Raw genomic sequence first — 24,726 nt, 5'->3', positions numbered from 1 at the left:
TTTATGAACATTAATCTTGTGAAGCAATATGAGGCAGGTGGGCGCCAGGAGGATCAGCTGAGGGACAGAAGGGAGAGGTGGGAGAGAGGAACGGGAAGACTGAAACTACCCAAACATCTAGTACATGTTGGACACCCTGCACACGTCACTACATCTCATCCTCACAATTTACCCTTGAAGTGTTAGTTCCACGTTACAGATGAATACACTTTTCTAATCTAGGCTTAGATGAATTGAGTATTTTTATCTCTGTTCACATGGCCTAGTCAAGATTCAATTTGTCTAATTCCACATTCATTCTCTGCCCCCTATAATAAGGTACTTCTCAGCTGAGATAGAAAAAAATCTTACGGAAATAAACTTATTATTTTGGATTGATTGTCCAATGGAAGCAAGAATTCATGGCATGAATACTGTAACAAGGTTATGACTGCAGTTTGACTACTAGTTATGTCACTGTTTGAACATGAAATAAACCAAGTGTTTACCCATAAAATGTGAATAATGTTTGAACTATTAAGGGAGTGTCAACATGCCTGAGTAATAACACTTAGCAACTATGATGTTTAAGATTATTATAAAAACAATATGGCAACACGAAAAGTTTAAAAATAGAAGACAAAATCACTCAATCCTACAATCTTAACACAATTATTTTCCAGTTACGTGTTGCATTTTAGTCATTTTCCTGTATGTACATATCACTTTACAAACACAGATGTAATTTTATGCTTTGTCTTTTTAACATAAATATTTTTCCATGTTTCTTAACAGCTTTCATAATCATAATTCTGAATAGCTGAATAATATTCCACTAGGAGATGTATTGCAATTTAATTGTTTTCTCTATAGTAACTTTAGTTGCCTTTGAAGTCTTGCAATTATAAATATACAGAAATGAACATATTTGGGCTTCCTTTTTTCCTCATTATATACTCTAAGAAATGAGATTATTGGTTTGAGAGGGTATTTTTTTTTTTTTTTTTTTTTTTTTTTTGTGGTACGCGGACCTCTCACTGTTGTGACCTCTCCCGTTGCGGAGAACAGGCTCCGGACGCGCAGGCTCAGTGGCCATGGCTCACAGGCCCAGCCGCTCCGCGGAGGCATGTGGGATCTTCCTGGACCAGGGCAGAACCCGTGTCCCCTGCATCGGCATAAGGCATATGCAAAAAAGTTTTTTAATTTTATGAATTAAATGGGTGAAAAAATATACTCTTTGTAGATTTAGTTTGCATTTTTGATGATCAACAGGTGAGCCTTTCCCACATATTTGTAAATACAGTTGACCCTTGGAAAACATGGGTTTGAACTGTGTGGGTGAACTGATCCTTGGGTACTTATTTCTCAGGAGACAATCTTGTTCATGTCATCTGTCCATTCATCAACTTAATCGTGACTAGTCTTATATTGCTTTAAATTTTTAAAAATCATATATTTCAAAAATCGTATATTGAAGTAAGTTCTCAATGCTCTAAGTCGATTTCAAAAGGCAGGGTTCTAGCGGTCAGTATGTTCTACATCTGCATCCTCTGAAGATGGCCAGTCTCCCTGTGTCAGTTACTCCCAGTCACTCAGCCGCAGAAGACCTGCTCTGCTAGTCACTTATGGGGAAGGGCAGCCTGCGACTCACACAGGGCCTCCCGAGGCAGGACTCTGCCGTTTTCTTACTCTCACTGAGGATTAGTGGGGACATCAGTGGTTGGAAGAAACTGTCTTAGGTCTGGTCAGTGGCAAAGAGAGAGGGCTTCTGTAGCAGCTGCCCAGGGATAGTTATATTTTCAGGGAAGCAGTGTTACTGTAAGTAAGTGGTTTTACTTACTTGTCATTGACAAATGAATACATTAATAGTCGCTCATCTATGAACTTTTTCCATTCTGGTTTCTCATTTGCCAAATCCCTGTAGTTATCATTGGATACAATTATACCATCCGACTCAAACGCCAGCTTCACAATGAACCTGTCATCATAGCACACCACTCGCCTCCCCTGCACTCTCCGGGACGGTGTGAACACCAGGATTTTCTCCTTCTCTAATTTGCGTAGAACTTCTTGATCTGCAGGAATAATCAGGGTAGAATTTCAGTAATAAGTACATACAAAACACATCTCGCAACCTTCATACAAAGTGAGTGTTTATAACATGAACTGGATACCTGTAACCACTTAACTAGGGATTATGATTTACAGTTTGTAGATGTAGCAAATTTGTAACTCCCAGTAATAGTTTTTCTTCAGGATTTTCAATAAAAAAGGTTTAAAAAATAGCCAAAAAAGTGAACCTGAAAAACATGAAAAGTTTAAAAGCATAAAACCTGAACATGACTGAGCAAATTCTGATTTTCATTACATAAAGCTTTTGCTTGATAGCTGGAGCCCGCAGCTCTACACTGTGAACCAACTTCTCACACATCCCTAGCACTACGCCATCCTAATGAAGCAGGTGTGTTGGGTTCCGGTGTGAGCAACAGATTCTTTCCCCCAAATTTGTTTATTCTGTAGTGCTCGTTTTCTAACTAGTGGATGTGATGGTGGGAGAGTTTGAAAAGTAGAAGAGGTGGAGGTAGCAAAGGGAAGAGTCTTAAGATGCAGAAGGTTCAAAAAGGAAGCAGGCAGTGAGGTCAGAACTGTTGTTCTGGACATGGCTATTCTGCATTCTGTGTCCTTTCCTGTGAAGCAGGTGCTAACAAAGGCCAGCAGTCTTGTGGGGCTGGACTGAGTGAATAAGAAATTAGAAGTGATTATATGGGGAAAACAGACATTGATTAAATATGGACGGGTAGGGGAATGCCCATTTTCTCTTTGGTGGGCACACTCTTTCAGTACTTTCTAATTCTACTGACTTGTTAGTGGTTTTTTAAAAAAAAAAGGTGCCAGAACTCATATTTTGATTAATGATAAAATTCTCTCCTCACCATGCCTTCCTTCCTACCTTTGCTTTTCCACTCCCTGACTTCCCACCCCTGTAAATTCTGGCACAGAGTGCTGGGTATAAGCTGACAGATGTCATGAATTTTTTAAAACAAAGGCTCACTTCTCCTCAATGCTTATTAACTGGAGTTACTAATTAAAAAAAAAATCTCTCTTTTCAGCAGATGATCACTACATGCCTACTCTATGGTATGTGCTGTCTAAGTGTCAATGGCCCTCAAGATGAAGAACACTTTCTCCTCAAGGAGGCCTCAGGTTATTGGGCCGGACGAGCCTGTAAACTGGGAGAGCAGGGGCTGTGATCGCCACAAGAGAAGTATGAGCAGGGTGCGGGGGGAGGGGGAAGGAAGAGTGACATGGGTCAGCTTGGCATACAGACTTCATGACGTTCCAGACAAATGAGTTCATTAAGACCAGAACTTTGGTTTAGGAAAGCAGCGGAGTAGAAGTGGAAGAAATATGAATGTCAAAGTCAGCAACTCGTGGATAAATCTCAGGTTCTGCCACTTTCTCTATCTGGCAATCGTGGTCTTATTGAACCTGCTCTGTCATGTCCTCAAATGCAGATTGTAGGCCATGAGGAGTCAATGAGTTATCACATGTAAAAGCACCTAGTAGAGTGCCGGGTAAGCTCTCAATAAACACTGTGTCCTTCAACTTGATTTTGCCTAATAGATGCGTGTAATTATTGATCTCTTTTGAAAATCTTTTGAAAATCACAGAAAACCAATACAAAATCAAAAGCCCAGTCTCAGCCACAGGATTTGCCATATTATAGTTATTTTGTGTGCCCCCTAACAAACACTTTGAGGGCAGGTGGCTCATTTATCTGTGTGCCCATCAGCACTCAGCACAAGGACATATTAGCACATCAGTAGATCCTCAATAAATGTCTGTGAAAGGAATATGTAAGCTACTTAAAGATGTGTATTTTGAGGGCTTCCAGTTTATTCACTGTCCATGTTCATGCATAATCCGTGGCCCTTTATTTGTGTTTACTTGTATAGGATATGCCTGGATCCTGGAAGCGACTGGAGGAGTGAGGTGGTGGCCTAATAGTCATCACCATCTTGCTTAATTTGCATTTCTTTACCAGCTAAGGAGGTTAAAAGGACACTAATTAGGAAGAAAATTAGTGCTAATTAATTGGGATAAATAGTCCTAACCTAAATAAATATGAAGTCAGTCTAGCTGGTAAGTTAACTGAATCTCTAGTTCCTAGCACAGTACCTGATACATAGCCTCGTGCTTGCTTGTTAAATATTTATTCAATCAATGGAAGCCTGGCTAACGCGCTAGTTTGAATCTATACTGAGAACTTTAAAATATTTCTTATCAAGTTTCTTTTTTGGTACGGTGAAAACAGACTGGACTATTCAATTTACCAGGCATTATCTGGTTGAGGGTTTTAGTCAAAAGAATTATTACCTGGGGGAGAAAACACCTAACAACCTCTGATTACAGTGGTACACATTTTACAAAGTAAACTGCATACTGATGAGTTCCAGAGACCTGGCGTGCTGGTATTTTAAAAATTAAACTCAGCCACATCTCACACTGAGTAGTACCATTTTCCCTTCTTGATCTCATATTCCTTTCACACTCAAGAAGCTTTCATTTACGTGTTTAAACATTGTTTTTTCTTTTTCAGTTTATCTTTTCCCTGATTATTAACGTATTGTAGTTTCCTGTAAAAAATTGGGAAAGTAAGAAAAAGTAAGAAGTAGGGAGAAAATAAGAGATCATAAGGACATGACCCAGAGGCAATTACTGTTAATATTTTGGCATATTTCCTTCTAATCATTTTCTGTGTATTTTTTCCTTCTATACACATGTGTATATATGTATGTATGTATGTATATGTGCACACACACACAATAACAAAGGCTGCCTTTTACGTAAGATAGCACTTCCTGAGATCATTAAAAATTCTGCCTAAATATTCTAATACTACATATTCTATCATATAGATATATACTTATTTATTGAGCCATTCTTCTAATGAATGTATGTTTTTCTTCCATTTTTTTTTCTAACTAATATTGTACTGGATGTATTTGTGGTCTAAAATCTTTGCCTGTACCTCTGTTTATTTTCTGCGGAATTATTCCTAGAAGGGGAACTAGTAGATCCAAGTATTTACACTTTAAGATCAAACTTTTCCTGAAAGGTTGTAATGATCTACATTTCCACATCAGTATAGGAGTAACTCCCTCCGGGCACTGAGTATTATCAGTTTTTAAATCCCTGCTAATTTGATGGGTAAAAAAATAACAGTTTTTAAATTTTCATTTCTGTTTTTTTTCATTTTTTTTTTCATTTCTTTAATTACTAATGAGGTTGAACACTTTTTCGTCTTATCTGGCACTTGCATTCTTCCGTGAACTGTCTATTCCTACTACGTTACCAATTATATACTGTTTTATCAGTGTGTAGGAGCTCTTTATATGTTCAGGACATGGATTCTTTGTTTATTTATTGTACTTTTTCTTAAGCAAATAAAAAAATTTTCTCATTGTTAAGAGAACGTCCCAAAATACAGAAGTTTGATCCAATTAAATCTATCTTTCCTTTCACAATTTCTTCTAAAATTTTAATTTTAGAAAGGTCTTCCCCAGCCACTCAAAGACTATTTATAATCTCTAATGGAGATTTTTGACAATTAATTCTTCAACCATCTGCATTATATGGTGTAAGATAAGGATCTAAATATGTATATTTTTTCCAAAGAGTTATCCAATGTCTTGGTACGGCCAACTGAATTATGCCCACCCCTCCCACGCTACAGTTTATACAGGCTAGGGTCTGATTCCATGGCTCTGAGTTCCACCATAACTTGTCTATGGATTCTTATTCTAATTTAATAAAATTTAATAATTATAGATAAAAATAAAATAATCTTCCCTTGGGGTACATGGTGGGTGGTCACTCCATTTGTTTTTATTTTTATTGGAGTATAGTTGCTTTACAAGGTTGTGTTAGTTTCTACTGTACAGCAAAGTGAATCAGCTATACATATACATATATCCCCTCTTTTTTTGATTTCCTCCCCATTTAGGTCACCACAGAGCACTGAGTAGAGTTCCCTGTTATACAGGAGGTTCTCATTAGTTATCTATTTTATACATAGTATCATAGTGTATATATGTCAATCCTAATCTCCTAATTCATTCCACCCCCCCACTTCCCCCTTGGTATCCATATGTTTGTTCTCTATGTCTGTGTCTCTATTTCTGCTTTGTAAATAAGATCGTCTATACCATTGGTCTCAGATTCCACATATATGTGTTAATATATATTTGCTTTTCTCTTTCTGACTTACTTCACTCTGTATAACAGTCTCTAGGTCCATCCCCGCCTCTACAAATGATCCAATTGCGTTCCTTTTTATGGCTGAGTAATATTCCATTGTATATATGTACTACATCTTTATCCATTCCTCTGTTGATGAACATTTAGGTTGTTCCACATATATGCATTAATATATATTTGCTTTTCTCTTTCTGGCTTACTTCACTCTGTATAACAGTCTCTAGGTCCATCCCCACCTCTACAAATGATCCAAATTCGTTCCTTTTTGTGGCTGAGTAATATTCCATTGTATATATGTACTACATCTTTATCCATTCCTCTGTTGATGAACATTTAGGTTGTTCCACATATATGCGTTAATATATATTTGCTTTTCTCTTTCTGGCTTACTTCACTCTGTATAACAGTCTCTAGGTCCATCCCCACCTCTACAAATGATCCAAATTCGTTCCTTTTTGTGGCTGAGTAATATTCCATTGTATATATGTACTACATCTTTATCCATTCCTCTGTTGATGAACATTTAGGTTGTTTCTATGTCCTGGCTATTGTAAATAGTGCTGCAATGAACACTGTGGTACATGTCTCTCTTTGAATTATGGTCTTCTCAGGGTATATGCCCAGTAGTGGGATCGCTGGGTCATATGGTAGCTCTGTTTTTAGTTTTCTAAGGAACCTCCATACTGTTCTCCATAGTGGCTGCATCAATTTACACTTCCACCAACACTGCAAGAGGGTTCCCTTTTCTCCACACCCTCTCCCGCATTTATTGTTTGTAGATTTTGTGATGATGGCCATTCTGACCGGTGTGAGGTGATATCTCATTGTAGTTTTGATTTGCATTTCTCTAATAATTAGTGATGTTGAGCATCTTTTCATGTGTTTGCTGGCCATCTGTACGTCTTCTTTGGAGAAATGTCTATTTAGGTCTTCTGCCCATTTTTTGATTGGGTTGTTTGCTTTTTTGATATTGAGCTGCATCAGCTCTTTGTATATTTTGGAGATTAATGCTTTGTCAGTTGCTTTGTTTGAAAATATTTTCTCCCATTCTGAGGGTTGTCTTTTTGTCTTGTTTATGGTTTCCTTTGCTGTGCAAAAGCATTTAAGTTTAATTAGGTCCCATTTGTTTATTTTTGTTTTTACTCTCATTACTGTTGGAGGTGGGTCAAAAAAGATCTTGCTGCGATTTATGTCAAAGAGTGTACTGCCTATGTTTTCCTCTAAGAGGTTTATAGTGTCTGGCCTTACATTTAGGTCTTTAATCCATTTTGAGTTTATTTTTGTGTATGGTGTTAGGGAGTGTTCTAATTTCATTCTTTTACATGTAGCTGTCCAGTTTTCTCAGGACCACTTATTGAAGAGGCTGTCTTTGCTCCACTGTATATTCTCTCTTCCTTTGTCATAGATGAGGTAACCATAGGTGCATGGGTTTATCTCTGGGCTTTCTATCCTATTCCACTGATCTATATTTCTGTTCTTGTTCCAGTACCATATTGTCTTGATTACTGTAGCTTTGTAGTATAGTCTGAAGTCAGGGAGCCTGATTCCTCCAGCTCTGTTTTTTTTTCCTCAAGATTGCTTTTGTTATTCTGGGTCTGTAAAATGTTTTCTTTTAGTTCTATGAAAAATGCCGTTGGCAATTTGATAGGGATTGCATTGATTTGACAAGTGCTGTTGTTTTCTTCACACAGGTTCCTCAGTTTTGTTAATGTTGGGGAAGAGAGGGGCAGGAGGGGTTGGGTGCCAGTTGAGAATCACTGACTTGAGCAAAATGTTGGGCAGCAATAATTAACAGTTACAGGGGACACCTCTGCCTGAAACTCATACATTTAAAAATTACAAGATAATGCAAAATACTGATACTTTATTGGGATCGAGTCATTTCCTCTACTTGACACCAGACAGCATGCTCCCAGGATCTCACAGGTCTTTATTGATCTGCAGTCACTAGAATTTTATTACCACCTAATTTCATACAGCAGATGAGAAAACTGGGGTCCAAAGAGAGTCAATGTGCTGCTCAAAGTGCCATGGACAGTACCTAGCACAGTTGGAATTTGAATCTAGGCCTCTTGACTCCTAGCATGTCTCTAAAAGTCAGAATTTTTACAAAATTTGAAGTAAAAAGTTTCCAAATTAAAAAAAAAGAACTGGCTTATGTAGCAAGAATTACTGTTTAGTTAACATAACCCAATAGTTTTTAAACTCTAAAATAACTTTAATGTCCCACCCAAGTGAATGTGGCAGTCACACAAACTTAGTAAACAGAAGCAGACACACAGATTATTCAGCAAGACACTGGCTCAGGTACACACGGAAGCTTGCGGGCTCACCTGTGATGAGCGCGTCAGGTCGGGACTGCTCTTTCCTCCAAGCAGGAACAAAGACGGTAACATCCTTGTGGCCTCTTTCCAAAAACCAATCCACTGCTAATTTTATTCCTCGGCAGGAAAAGACTTCTTTGTTTCCATGGCTAAAAGATTATTTTAGAACACTTAAAACACAACAAAACCTAAATTTGACTCCATTAATTCAAATTTGTAAACAGATGTGATAACATAATTAAAATATTAATAAGAAATTCAAATTTAAGATAGAGTTTTAGGGCTCAGAGAAACATTAAGATAACCGAGGAGTGAAAAATCTGTGAAGAACAAAAAGAAAACTGGGATGATTACTGTGTGAAGAATAAAGAAAACTGAGTTTTCAAATGTGAGGTTGTAAAGGTTAACTAGTTAGAAAGATACAAGCTCGTTTTGATAGGAGAGGGAAAAACGGGCCTCAGCCACAATGAGAGTAATTTCAGTCAAATGTAAAAAAGAAGTCACATAGAAGAAAAATCTGTAAAAACAGTGGAATGGAATACTTAAGAGTTTCTAAAAACTCTTCCTTTTCAAGAGTTCCTATGTATATATTTCAATCCAGTGATTAAGCAATGCACAAAATTTATCAGGTGACCAATGTAAAACAACATACAGACATGCACTCAAGTGAAAAACTCAATGCTTAATCTCATACAAGAAACATTTTCCGTCCTTCAGTGAAAAGACACCTGGTTTCTGTTTAACAATATTGTGTTGCACAAGGATTAATGATGACAAAAGGGCATTCAAAATTGGATTAGCAGTTTTAGTGCCTAAAAGAAAATGCCCAACTAAAAGTGTAGTCATTCAATAAATATTTATCTAGCACCAGGCTCTGCTTGTGTACTTTAACCTAATAATTCAAAGTAACACTATTCTAATGTTTTAAAAGAAACAGTCTTCTGCTTTGAATGCAATAAGTACACTTTTTTACAGTTTGAGCACTGAAGGCTCCATTCTTATCTATAATGGAGATAGATATTCTTTGTTCTTGGGCTAAGGTGCACTGAATGGAATAAGGTAAGTAAATGCTCTGTTACCTTTTAGCACAAATCAAACATTAGGTATATTAATATACTGTTCTAGTGGTCCCCTGGGAAGCACTAAAACTATCTAAATATGACTACTCATGTTTGAAGGACAAAACAGAAATAGACCAACTTGCTTTATAGGTATTGAAGGCTATAAATGCAAACCTCAGAAACTGTTTATGTTCCATAGACCTGTCCTAATGGTCTGGGGCAACATTAGAGTTGAAATCAGATGCACTGAAAGTCTCAGAGAAAGGGATAAGGGAAGGGGGAGTTTGAGGCACATTTTCTTGGAAAGAAGGGATACCTCATGGCTTCAACAATGCCCCAGCAAATGACACAGAGTGATGCTAGGTTTCATGGAAAATACTGAAATTTAAGCAGTCTTCTGAAGAAATATAAAAAATGATGGCTGGGGCTTCCCTGGTGGTGCAGTGGTTAAGAATCCGTCTGCCAATGCAGGCGACATGGGTTCGAGCCCTGGTTCGGGAAGATCCCACATGCTGCGGAGCAACTAAGCCCATGCGCCACAACTACTGAGCCTATGCTCTAGAGCTTGCGAGCCACATCTACTGAGCCTGCATGCCACAACTACTGAAGCCCGAGAGCCCTAGAGCCCGTGCTCCACAAGAGAAGCCACCGCAATGAGAGACCTGCACACCACAGTGAAGAGTAGCCCCCACTCTCCGCGACTACAGAAAGCCCGCACGCAGCAACGAAGACCCATCACAGCCAAAAATAAATAAATAAAATAAATAAATTTATAAAAAATAAAAAAAGATGGCATTCTCTCATGAGAATATATATACTAATTATTCCTAAATACAAAACTCAACTTGCTAAGACGCAAGTATATTTTTATTTTGCATTAATGCTTTGAGATCTAAATGTATTATGCTTTGCTAGTCATTATGACATTTGGTTTACTGAGACTTAAGAATTTAACTGCTTCTGGCTCTAAAGAGAGGACTGCATAAGCATTTTCTTTCAGGTGATTTCACTTGGTAAAGACAACCATCACATTTTACTGTAGAAAGAGAAGATTCCATCTTTCTAACTAAATAACTTTCATAAACTGTGTGTAAACAGCAAACCACTTACAAACATGGGACTAAGATTCTACAGATGCTAACCCAGGTATTATACCATGTGCGACACTGACAACAGGTCGTTCCCATTATCTGCTCTTCCCCTCTGCCCACAGCCCCGCACCCCCTTCCCACAAAACCTCCTAGGGAGAACGCAAGCAAGAGGATGAGAGGCACCACACTGTGAATGGCAAATAGAACCATATCAACTGTTGATGGACCCACATCAATCTCTGATTTTGTTATTTGAGAAAAAATACCTCCCCAACATTTGTTTAAAAAACTGTAGTGAAATTTTCTGTTATTTGCAGCTAAACACATCCTTAACTGCTGCCTTACTCATACCATAAACCAACAGAAAATTCTATGAATATCAGAAAAAAATATATTTTAAGGCAGAAACATTACCAGGGGTAAAAAGTTATTACATAATAGTAAAAAGGGAACAATTCACAAGGAAGCTATAATAATTGTGAACTCAGTGTAAGGCAAAAGATCACAGGATGACAAGAAGAAATAAACAAATCCACAATAATACTAATTGACAGGTGAAGCAGAAAACATTTAGCAAGAATACAGACAAGTGAATAATCGATTACAGGTGACCTAATGAACATATACAAAACCCTGTACAAAATTAAAGAGAAAACCTTTTCAAGAACACATGGAACAAGAACACATTGGCTGTGCACTAGGCCACAGAACAGATTTCAACAGACATCAAGAATCTATCATACAATGTTCTTTGACAATACGTTACTAAAGATGTTGCTATACACCAGTAAACCGATTTAAAATTTTAATTTTAGGGCTTCCCTGGTGGCGCGGTGGTTGAGAGTCCGCCTGCCAATGCAGGGGAGACGGGTTCGTGCCCCGGTCCGGGAAGATCCCACGTGTCGCGGAGCGGCTGTGCCGCTGAGCCTGCGCGTCCGGAGCCTGTGCTCCGCAACGGAAGAGGCCACAACAGTGAGAGGCCCGCATACCGCAAAAAAAGAAAATTTTAATTTGAAAAATGACGCCATTTTTAATAGTTACAAAAACGAAACAGATCTAAAGAAGAAAAGATATCCCAAGAGCTTTATAGAGAAAATGAAAATTGAAAACCTGTTTTAAAGGGAGTAAGAGAAGACCTAAATGAAAGGAACAATATACCAGTTTCATGGATGGTAAGACTCAATGTATGAAGATGGCAATTCTCAAATTAATCTATAAGTGCACTGAAATCCCAATAAAAATCCTGAAAGGGTTTTTTTTATGGAACTTGAGAAGCTGATCCTAAAATTAGTATGGAAAAATAAAAGGCCAAGGATAGTTAAGCAATTCTGAAGAACAAAAGAGGAGGAACTTCCCCACTAACTATCAATACTTGTGCATAAAACTACAGAAATCCAATTGGTGTTTTACTGGCAAAAATAAAAAAAAACAGAAAAAGTATAACAGACAAGTGAGCCTAAGATCTCTTTCTCTCACACATACACACAGGTGTGTATAAATCATAAAAGTGTCATTACAGATAAAGAAAAGATGGATCATTTAACAAATGGTACTAGGGCAATTGATTATTTATGTGGAAAAAATAAAATTGTATTTTTACCTCATACCATACATAAAAATAAATTGTATATAGTTCAAAGATTTAAAAATGAAAATACTGTAAAACTTTTTAGAAGAAATTAAAGGAGATATTCATGTCAAGATAGGGAGATTCTTCTTAAAGAAGACACAATCACATACTATCAAGGAAAAGAATGATACATTTGAGCACATAAAATTTCTTTATGAAAAAGACTCCATAAAAATGCCATAGCCTGGAAGAAGGTATTTTCAACACATAGGACTGATAAAGACTAGTACTCGTAATACATAAAGTACTCCTATACATTGAGAAGGGTAACCATTTTTTTTTTTAAGGCAATAGATATGAACAGTGAATCCTCAAGAGAGGAAACCCAAATGACCAACAAACATGAAAAGATGCTCAACAGTGAAGAAATGCAAATTAAGCTAAAGTGAGACACCACTTCACACCCATCGTACTGGAAAAAATAAAAGTTTGCAAACACCAGATGTTGCCAAGGATGTGTGAAAGTAGGAACTCATACATTACAGGTGGGAGTATAAATGGTATGACTATTTAGGAGAGCAATTTGGCAATACTTTATAAAGGTGAAGGCGTGTTTTCTCTCAAACATAGTAATTCCACATCCAGGTAGAGTAAAACCCCATAGTAACTTGAAATCAGATTTAAAGCAATCAGCAGTTGGCCCAGCCTCAGATCTCACATGGGGGCAGGCTAATGTCTTCTCTATGGGTGGGACAGAAAGAAGCAGGCAAGTGGGGATGTGTAGGGTTGGTCCCTGCATGTCCAATACTTCCCCAGCCAATCCTCTCCTGATCAGGCCAAACAAATGAATGCCAGCTAGGAAATCCCTGGAATGGCTGCTGCTGGCATGGAAGTCCCTGCTAGCTGCCAAGGCCCAGAATCATCCCTAGTAACAGTGAAAGCCTGAGCAGAAAACTACCAGGTAGCTCCAAACTGCAGGTGGGACTTACAGACTGGGAGAGGCTGGGGGAGACTGAACTTGACCTAACCTTATGAGGCGTGTTGAAGGATGTGACTAATCATATGTGCTGGTTACTATATAAGGGGCAAGGGTAGGAGGCTCTGATAAAGAATTATAAAAAGAGTAAGCCTGATATAAAAAAATATGAAAAACAGGATGTCAGAGTGAGCACAATGTAGCTACTGGTGCAAATTAACTGTCTGTTGAGTGTTTACTAAAAGAGTAGGATGATGTTTACAAACTGTAGCTCTAATTCCACAAATAGAGAAGAAAATTCATTATAGTTCTGTAGCCATCTTACAGGCTGTATCTGCGTGCATTTAGGGTTTTTTTCCTCAGTAGTAAAAACAGCTAGTTCTATATTTATGAATTGGCATGTTCCTGTGGGCCTCAATTTCTTTCGTATTTCAACAATTTGGCAATAAGGATGGTATACCTCAAGTGAGTCCCGCTGGTGAATTTGTTACAGGGTTTGTAGCCACCATTGATTAGGTTGGAGACCCTGGATGTTTGCTAAAAAGTGTTCCTTTGACTACTTTGGCTCAGTGGGTTTGGTTTCCCAGGGAAAATGCCAAACTCTCACTGCTAATTCTGAGTTCCTGCTGAGCAAAATGGGTAATAGAGGCTTGAAGGTTGTGTGTGATTCAACACTGGCTTTAATGTAGAAAATATAAGGAGCCTGCCAGAAGGTCTCTTTCTTAAAGGGCTTACTTTACTCTGTCATGTTTTGAATAGGCATGTTTATAAAAATCCTGCTTTGCAATGGCCAGAGGAAGGCTCATTTAAAGTAGACAAATTGGTATATTTACACAGATTTTTAGAAAAACCCTACTTAAAATAAAAGGGTTATTGGTATCTCTGGATCTCAGGAAATAAATGAAAGAATGAACTAGACAGCCAGTAAGAATGAATTAAAAAAACTGAAGGAAGAGATTAAGAAACTGAAAGCACCTTTTTGTTTCTCCAGGTTCTCAACACTTCTCTGCTACTGCTCCTTCTACCCCCCTTCACCTTCTTTGCCTTCTCTGGGACCTAGAAAGAGGAGATGATGCCTTCTTGGACAGATGGTTCCCAGGGACTTCAGGATCCCGGGATAACTTCCCTTTGGAAGAGGGAGAATTGCCAGCCTTATTTTGAATGTTCTGGTATGGACTCCACCTCCAAGACTCCCCCTACACTCAACATGCAAAACATAGCTAGGGAAGCAGAAATGATTAAGAGGAAGGAGCAAGGAGTCTGAAAATCTGGATAAGAAACTGTCTTAGAATTAAGGCATCAGGTTGGCAAATGGTTTCCCTGATAACTTGGAGGGAAGGGGAAACAAAAGGAGTCAGGCTTTTAAATTGCAAAATGAGCCTGAAACTATAGTGCCATACAAACCAACTTAGTTTTCATCTCAGTGTAGAGAAAAATCAGCCTTCTCCCTTTGGAGCTACAGGGATTCAAATACCCTTCAGAAGTTATCCAGTACTGCTGGGTGGATCAGATGTGGTAAGGGTACCACATCCCTTCCCCCTAGCTGATATCCATCTTAAGAGTTATTTTCCAGTGCCCTGGAAAGATCTGCAAAAATGTGCCAAGGTTTTCTACAGCATGTTTTCAGTTTGCAACCCTGTGTGTGAGGATGGACACTGACTGTAACTTGGAATGTTGCCTTAGGTGAGTCTGCTTGACTAAGGGAACAGATGTGATGGGGCAAATGGAGTGTCATGGATTCAGGCACCTTCCGCAACAACTCTGGCTGCTCCTCAAACCTAGGACACCCATTGCGAGGCACTGCTGATGGCAGACTTTGCAGTCTTTCTGCAAAAGGTGGCCTGAGAGAAGCTGCAGTGCTGCTCCTGCATGAGTCCCCCAGTGATTTCCATCAGTGGTTCACCAAGGCATTTTCTAAATGAATGGGGATGGATACAGGGGTGGATCAGAATAGACTCTTAATCCTCTCCACTTCTGTGGTAGCCTTGTTGCAAGCACAAGTAAGAGAAAAGGTATCTGTATGTCAAAAAATAGACAGTTTCTCAGGTATTGGCAACAGTAATCCAGTTTGGGGGAAAAAATGGAGAAAGGTGAAGCCAAAAAGAAACTCAAGATTGCAGTGTTACCTACCTACTTATTCACACAGGGAGCATATACTTTTCTGGGACTACCAACAAATAAGATAGGACTTGCCGATGAAAAGTCAGTGCCTTACTATTGTAAGAAGATAGGATGTTGCCAATGAAAAGTCAGTACGTTACTATTGTAAGAAGATAGCTAGAGACTGAGGAAGATACAAGGGACGCTACCTATAAAACTTTACCATCTCCACCAGGAGACACCCCCTCTCCGCTTGAAATCAGACAGGAAACAATTAGCAAATGGTGCAAACTAATGAGCAAAACTGACTTAATAGAGGAGCTTCAGAGCTGGGAATGGAAAAGCCTTATATGTTTCCTTTTCCTGCCTTAATATTTTCTTGTCCTTTCTTGTAGATACTGGAACCATGCATGTATTCTGCAATTTCTACTGACCTCTCTTGTTTCACCTACATCCAGAAAAACATATAAGTTGTGGGTATCTCTGGACAACCTTCTACCTGTTCTTTCTCCTCTGAGATTCCTGAGCAAATAGGTCCTCTCTTGGAGGAACATGCCTCTCTTGTCTCTTAATGCTGTTCATCTGTTGGGAAGAGATCTCCTGTATAAACTAAAGGCTACCATATTCTGGACTCCAGGTAGAGGATTTTTGAAGCTCCTGGGAGACAAGCCACCTGAGTTAGTGAATATGTGCTTATCTATACTGAGAGTAAATATGTGCTAGAGGTCTGCCATGCTATGGGCCAAATTTTGAATGAGAGGTTTTCTAATATCCCACAACTAATATGCCACGTGCAAAACTAATTGCTGATTTATTAGTCATTGCAACTTCCCAAACAGATTTCTGTAATTCATTGCAGAGCTTATTCCAGACAATAAGATGAAATTAATTTGCAAGCTGTGAAAAGGGCTACTAAGGTCTGGACTGGGGTAACTGAAGCCCCATTTCTTTTATGCAGGGACTCCTACTCGGAGTTTCAGACATATGCACCTTCTAGTGAACTAGAAATTGGAAACTAAGGGGAGCTAAAATGAACACAAATTATCTTGACAAACATATTCTTCATAAGATTTTCACTATCATAACTTTATTATTCTGTAAATTCACTTTGTCTTGTATCTAATGGGATTATCTTTAATCTCTTCATATATACTACTGCAACAAATTTGAAAACCCCTCAGTTCTACTTTTCTGTCTTCAACAGAAGGGCAATTCCATAAGCACTCAAACTAATATGATATTTGCTAAATCTTATAAAAACATCATATATACTTCCCACTAGAGAACTGAAGTACACTTGCTTATTATGTGCCATTAAATTAGTCACCTGTGATGGTTAACGGATTTACAAAGGTGTATTTTGTAATGCAGAGAAAAATTCAGGGAACCACACACTTTAATGTAGCTTGCCTCAATACAGGACCTAGAAGAGAGGGATAATGGGCGAACCATTCCATTTGCTGTGTCTAGGAAACATAATTTCATGTATTATATACTTTGTTAAGTTATATACACACATATCATTAACTAGGTTAACCACAGGATAGAAAGGGTTATTTTAGAATTATAACTGTTATATTCCTGTGGTAGACAGGAGCAAATTGAAAAACATGGAGAAATCTAACAAGGGAATGAAGGCATCTATTAAAGGGGACTACTTCTTTTTAATTCTTTTCATGGCATTGAAAAAAAAAAAAAAGAGAAATGAGTCTTTTGTCAATTATCTTTTATTTCCTCAAATTTGATTTTGCTCAACTTTGAGTATTTGCTTTGAATTAACATATTACTTATAATGCTTGCAAAGAACCTTGGAAATCATAAATGATTTTTATTTTCTTATATTTATGTAATAAGTCTATCCCTTATATGATCAAAGGAAAGCCATTCTTAAAAAGTTTTTCCATAGCTCATCTAAAATCTAATTGTAACAATCATACCTAGAATGGCATGTTTAGTACTACTAATAGTAAATTAGCACTACTAATTATTATGACAGTATTAGTACTATTATACTACTACTAGCATTACTACTAAACAGAGATGGCTTTTCATGAGTAGGCCAGCACAGTGAAAATAACAGTGTCTGGAATTAGACATGAGTTTAAGTATTTTCTTTAGTACATTTCTGTGTGACCTTGGCAAGTTACTTATTTTCAACCTCAATCTTCTCATATTTAAAATGGAGATAATCCCACCTACATTACAGGGTTGTGAGAACTGAACAAGGTAACATCCACTGAGCAGAGTGCCTGGCACATAGAAGACTTCAATAAATATTAGTGCCTTCACTTTCTCATGTCCCTTTGGTCCTAATTTTTAGAAAATGGAAAAGAGCTTGCTTTGGAATGAAAATGAAACCAGTAAATCTTTAATAGCTTTAATCTCACTACTGATGGTAAACTGTGATTTTTTAGATCAATGTGTTTGATATGTGGAGATCACTAAACAGTTTTAGTTTTTTTTTAAAAAAACAGAAAGAGATCAAGGTATCAGGGGACTCAAAAAAACAATCCATTGCTTTTTTATAACCTTTGATATATCATCTTTTATTTAAATCAAAAACTTGACCTACAAGTTTGCTACACCCTTCACTGGAAGATTCAAGTATGATTATAAAACTTCTGTGACTTTAATGGGTCATTATATCAAACTGCATATAATGATAAGGATACAAGTTTGTCAGTGAAGTGCCTAGAGTGAACAGTATGAGTAAAATGTATACTTTCTTAAATTTTTTTTTTGCGGTACGCGGGCCTCTCACTGTTGCAGCCTCTCCCGTTGCGAAGCACAGGCTCCGGACGAGCAGGCTCAGCGGCCATGGCTCACGGGCCCAGCCGCTCCGCGGCAAGTGGGATCCTCCCGGACTCAGGCATGAAACCGCGTCTCCTGCAACGGCAGGCGGACTCTCAACCACTGCGCCACCAGGGAAGCCCAAATGTATAATTTTAAACTAGAAAACCGTATTTGAATCTTTAGTACCAAAGTCCTTTAAGCTTAGATATAGTTAGCTTATATAATTATATTATATTAATATAATAATAATAATATTTATCGAACACTAAATTATTAATACACCTAGGTGCTCTTCAAATACTTGATGACTTAGTTTTTCAATTTTTAGGCCTGACTGTACATAACCCATGTCGTATACATGAAAATAGATTTTCATTTTAAAGAACTCTTTCAAATACTAATGCATTAGCAACGTTTAATGATTGTTAAGAAGAAACTCTCCTACATCTATCCCATTTCCCTTAAGCAAGGAAACAGGAGTACAGCTGGATATCATCTTCAATATGGAAATAAGAGAATATTTTCCTTCCTATTATTGTAGTCTAATTAAATTTCATATCGTATTTAAGAATCTATAATTCCATGTGCTGACTCATGGGCATCTAGAACTTTTTCTTTTATATTGAAGGCTCATAATGAGTGATTTATGTCTATTTTGTTACTCTTATAGCTACTGAACTTTTAATCTCTGATCTCTTTCCCACTACACCAAGATCACTTTGAACCTAAACCTAGTGGTCAGGATGCAATATACCCAGAAAACTAAATCCCTTGTTACAGATAAACTCCCTTCTTACAGATAATTTAATCAGGTCTATCAAGTTGTGTTCCAAACAGAAATCCCAGAGGCCCTTCTAGGGAACAATGAAGGGAATTTTTAACTGGGAAACACAGCCCCCACTTATACCCTCCAATTCAAACGATACTATGTTTTTGTTTGTTTTAAATACTGGGCTTCCTTTTAAGATTTGCAGGATTGTACTGCTTCAAAGGAAAATAAAAGTCTGAAAATTACTGATTTAGGACAATGAAAATTTCAACACCAAAATTACAGTCGAAGTCTTAACATGAAAGTTCATTATTACCCTCCAGTTGGTACAGACACAAGAGCAGTGTGGCCAAGAGAATTTTGAGAATGGGAAAGGATAAGGAAAAAGGAAAGTAGAAAGATGTCCTCACCTTATAAGGTCCATAATTTGAAGCCAAAATCAATAATAGGAAGCACATCTAGCTAATCTAGATCCAAGTGGGTCATTAGTCTAAAGATGCTGAACAGAACATACCTGTTAAGTAGATGTAATAATGTCTTCAATATTAAGACAGGTAGGAAACGTAAAACTCGAATCACTTTTTTCCTATTATAATTGGGTGACTTTTCCCATTTCTTACAATCACTAGTTAGGTGATTTATAATTAACTTTATTCATTATGTAATAGGATTATTAATGTTGCTATTTCCTAGGTTAGGGTTTAAATAAGCATATTTGAGATAACAGGAAAGTTTATTGACCATTGGTCTACGAAAATTCATTAATGATGACAGGTAGAAGTATATACTTAGGGTTATAAAGAGATGCAGTGGAACAGAACTAACATCTGTCTTTGTCAGACTCCACACTGATATAATCAAACAACAGAAAAAACTAGTTCTGATTCTCTGATTCCTTTCATATTACCTAAGGATTTTCTTTAAAACAATGAGAAATGGGACACTGCCAACTAACCTGTAAGTACTACCTATGACACTGACACTCATCTAGAGGGAAATCAGGCTGTCTTTTAATTGATGTTAAGCCCCCACTAAGTTGGAACTTAAAAAACATTTCACTGAGAGGTTACCCAATAGAAGTATAATGTGAACCACAAATATAATTTAAAATGACCTAGAATAGCACATCTTAAAAATTAAAAAGTAGGTGAAATTAATTTTAGTAATATATTTCATTTAACTCAATGTATCAAAACTGATCATTTTTACACATATTCAGCATAAAAGTTGTTTTATTTCATATATTTTTGTACTAAGTTTTCAAAATCTTGTATGTATTTTACATTTACAGAATATCTTAATTTGGATTAGACACATTTGAAAATCTCAACAGCCACATGTGGCCAGTGGTCACCGTACTGGACCATGCAGATCTACTGCACATAATTTTGATACATTTTTGTTGAGAGCCAAAACCAAATTTGAATGAACCCTGGCAAGCTGTAGTCTCACACCTGTAATCTAAACCAAAAACTTGGACTAGGTGTCCTGGAGGATTTTATTAACTGTGAGACAGGGCTGTACTAAAATGGTAAACAGGCAACAGAACAGCAAACCCATCAAACAATTGAAGGCAAGTTTTGGAGCCCAGGCAAGATGGTCTTCAATATTCTAATTCACACTGAAAACAGTTCTCAAGTCCATACAACTTCACAAACCAGATTAGATACATAAAAGCCTTTGTACCTTCAAAAAGATTGATCTAGATAAATAAATCCTATTTATACAGACTGCTAAATTCTGCTAATATTTTATAAATATATAGGCTTAGCCCACAATTCTTGATAAAAGGAAAAGTTGTTACAACTTGGGCATTTTTCTGTTCATATTTTGACTCTGTAATCTGACTATATATGATTTCTGTTCAAACTTTAAGAAAATGACTTCAGTGATTTACCTGGAGTGCTTTTCTACACCCCAGTTAAGATTCAGATTTATACAACACCAGCTGGTTTCCAACATGAGTCTTTTTGAGGGGTAGGGGTCGAGCAGATGGTTGTTTTATTTATGTACTCTCTGCCATTAGACTGGTATACAAAGGCAATATTCTTCTTTTTCCAGGAGTTGTCCACAATTTAACTTTTGCATATATTTTCAAATATAAGTAGGTCTCCTTGTCTGCAGTCTTAGTGCTCAAATCCTTCTCTAAATTTCTCTACAGAGTGAACTTTCTTAAAGGTAAATATGATATGCCATTCTTCCCTTGCTTAAATTCTTTTCGTGGTCCCCCATCATTAACACAGAGGCAATACAAGCATGGATCCTATTGGTCAAAAGTGGTCCACCTGAGATTTTTAGCAAACAAAATATCTATCCTAATACTCTGCTCAAACATGCAGCAATAAAGCCTACCCACCAGTTAGGAGATTTTATCTAAAACCAAAAGCCTGGATTCACTGACCGAGAGAGGACTTGCAATGACAGGGGAGTCAGGGTGAGGAGGATCTCAATAGTTTGTTCATATCAAAAAGAGAAGGCTGGTGTGCCTAGCTTCCATCCCATGAAACTGGAGAATTTGTGCTACACATAGTGTAGAGGTAGTGATGAGGCTCTGGGTTTTTCTCTTGTTCACCACTCTTATTTCACATATTTGGTAGAAGCTGAAGTAGAAATATGGAGATATAATTTTATGAAGTCAGGTGACTATGTTATGGAAGCATACTGAAGAAATCAAGGACGTTTAGGAAACCAAGAGCAACAACATCCAACTTACACTCCCATCCCTGATGGCTCACAAGATGGTACTTTGTTAATGGCAGAACAAGTCATCTGAACCTAAACCCATGGGTAAATTAAAACACTGGAATTTCTTAAGGAAAAATGAATTTAAACTATTGGATACATGTGGATAGAGAATAATTCTATACTCCATTGCTAAACTACCTCAGGTTTAATAGAATCAGATTTTGAAGAATTGTAAAGCTACTTGGAGGAAATAAAAATCACAATATCATGAGAATTTCATTTCAGAAATATGATAAGTATTACTTATGCTTTGTTTCTGTTTCTATATCTGGAGTATACATTTCACAGTATAATTATATTATGAAGTATCTGCCCTAGTATGGAAAGAAGCCTATTTGCTGAATGACCAATTTGCTAAATTACTGAGAGTTTTTTTTTGTTTTTGCTTTTTTAAGAATTAAAATTAACTGCAGCTTCTTGTCAGTACTTGTTAGTTAGTCCAGTTCCACTAAATATAAATTTATTCTGTTTCATATTTCAAAAACCAAGTAGTTTTGTGCAAAAGTTTAGGGCTTTATCTAAACTTATTAGTTTGCTGTTTTCTATTTTTGAATACTTATGTCCTCTTTGCTCTTATACCTCACATTGAAATGCTATCACAAATTATGCTAGACTACAGTCTAGGTATTTGTCAATTTTGAATGAATTGCTTATTCAACGAACTTACCCAGAACTTCTATCAATGTGGCACATTTTTAAGAGATATTAATAAGCTGAAAGTAGAAGCATGCTTCCTGCAAAGCAACACAGGATTCCTGCAGTTTTGGGACCTATGCTGTATATTACGGTTACATGGCTTGTCCCTGGGCAATTTTGGCATCACCCAGATCTAAGAGCCCAAGTCTTCTTTATGAAACCATAGAAATCATTGAAAACAATCGATGATATAAACATAAAGAATTAAAATATACCTATAGATCATAGGATGGACTGCTAAACTGCTGTTTGTTAAATGTTGAATAAAAAAACTGAAAAGCTGGGACTTCTTGGTGGCGCAGTGGTTAAGAATCTGCCTGCCAATTCAGGGGACACAGGTTCGATCCCTGGTCTGGAAAAATCCCATGTGCCGCGGAGCAACTAAGCCCATGTGCCACAGCTACTGAGCCTGTGCTCTAGAGCCCGCGAGCCACAACTACGGAAGCCCGCACACCTAGAGTCCATGCCCTGCAACAAGGAAAGCCACAGTAATGAGAAGCCCGTGTACTGCAATGAAGAGCAGCCCCTGCTCACCGCAATGAGAAGCCCGTGTACTGCAACGAAGAGCAGCCCCCGCTCACCACAACTATCAGCAACGAAGACCCAACGCAGCCAAAAATAAAAATAAATTTATTTTAAAAAATCTGAAGAACTAAGTTTTCATTACATTAGTTATTATGTTCTGGATTAAAATACAGAATCTAGCTCTTTAATGTAATAATAACTGTAATTTACTGAGCACCTACTACATGCCAGGCACTTGGTATTAATTATCTTTAATTCTAATAACAAGCCTGCAAGGTGAGTTCCTCTTTTTACAATCCTGAAAACTGAGATTGGAGAGTTTAAACAAGTTACTCAGAATCACAAAGGTAGTGTGTAGAGAATTAGTTGTTTTTTAAAGTCCATTTTGGTAATTTTACTAAAATGCCTTTCTTTCCTACTTTTAATTTACGTCTAAAGAATCATTTATATCAGTTCCACTGCTAGCATTTAAATGAAACTAAAATATATTCTTCTTATATGTGGAATATATCTGCCTGAGAAATCAGAAAGGAAATAAAATAGTACTCTATTCTTAACTCATCCTCGCATTTACCTATTATAATTTATTATGATGTATATAAATTTATTATATAATAGGTTTGCTAAAGTAACATGAGTACGACATTAACTTAAAAGTAAAAGCATGGGGCTTCCCTGGTGGCGCAGTGGTTGAGAGTCCGCCTGCCGATGTAGGGGATACGGGTTCGTGCCCCGGTACGGGAGGATCTCACATGCCGCGGAGAAGCTAGGCCCGTGAGCCATGGCCGCTGAGCCTGCGCCTCCGGAGCCTGTGCTCCGCAACGGGAGAGGCCACAACAGTGAGAGGCCCGCGTACCGCAAAAAAAAAAAAAAAAAAAAAAAAAAAAAGTAAAAGCATGTTTGCTATATTTTATGCAACAGGAAGTGGGTAAAATCTCTCTGCATTTTGTTAAATTAAGATTTTGAATCTGAAGTAGATATGCATTTCTAACTGACTTTTATTACTTTACGTAGATCTCGTAAGTGGCAGAATGTAAAAATTTACTATGCATTTCCATGAGTTCTGGCACTTTCAAAGTTATGGACATGGTACGACATTTCATTGTGACTGACAGTATAACGCTGCTATAATAAAATTTCCTGTCAACTCGTTCTCTCCTGCAATGCCTGAAGCATCTCAGGTTACATGTCAGATTAAAACATACGATGTGCATTGTCCCGTCTTTACAGCAAAAGAAACAGAATGGGGCCAAAATAGCGTGGGGGTGGAAGTGTTTTCTAATTACATATAGTAGATTGTTTGAAATGCCTTAATTATGCCATTTATTTTTGTATCTCATCATGTGGGATAAGTAAAGTTTAGAGTTTTATGCAAATTTTCAGTTATCCAAGTACTTTTCAATTGCCACTGGGAACTAGGTTTCAGTCATGTGAGTTGCTCCAACTATGACATCATTTATCTAAATGATATCCATTAAAAAAATTCACTTCTATGGGCTCTAAGTTTTATAAGTCTGATGCTGTTTTTCCCCTCCAAGGTGTTCTTCTGACTACCCCAAAGTGTATTTACCTCCAATGCCAAATTCTCTATTTGTATTTTGATTGTCTCCTCCTTCAGAGAACTTTGCTTCAAAAATTAAACTCTCATATTATTGCTGTTGTGGAGACTTTTTCCCCATCCCCTCAGCTTATATAGTTCTGTTCTATATAAAACTAAAAATCCTTTCTCAACTCACTCCTCTTTCTTCCCTTCCTCTGTCAACTTTTGAGAATAACAGTCTAGCTCTATTCCTTCATTTCTTGACATCTTGTAACTGGGTTTCTATCTTTAACACC

General features: G+C 37.4%; 1 protein-coding gene across 1 annotated transcript in view; it reads right to left on the bottom strand.

Annotated features, from left to right (window-relative positions):
- ZC3H12C (zinc finger CCCH-type containing 12C) overlaps positions 1-24,726 on the bottom strand; it is a 70,630-nt gene that overhangs the window by 8,735 nt on the left and 37,169 nt on the right. Inside the window, exons 3-4 of the mRNA XM_033410189.2 lie at positions 8,574-8,713; positions 1,820-2,054 (exon numbers count right to left, since the gene is read on the bottom strand). Of these exons, the coding sequence (XP_033266080.1) occupies positions 1,820-2,054; positions 8,574-8,713 (375 nt within the window). The remainder of the gene's footprint in view (positions 1-1,819; positions 2,055-8,573; positions 8,714-24,726) is intronic.

The sequence above is a fragment of the Orcinus orca genome, chromosome 8 (genome assembly GCF_937001465.1).
Source record: "Orcinus orca chromosome 8, mOrcOrc1.1, whole genome shotgun sequence".
Classification (NCBI taxonomy): domain Eukaryota; kingdom Metazoa; phylum Chordata; class Mammalia; order Artiodactyla; family Delphinidae; genus Orcinus; species Orcinus orca.
This window is presented reverse-complemented; position numbering and strand designations above follow the sequence as displayed.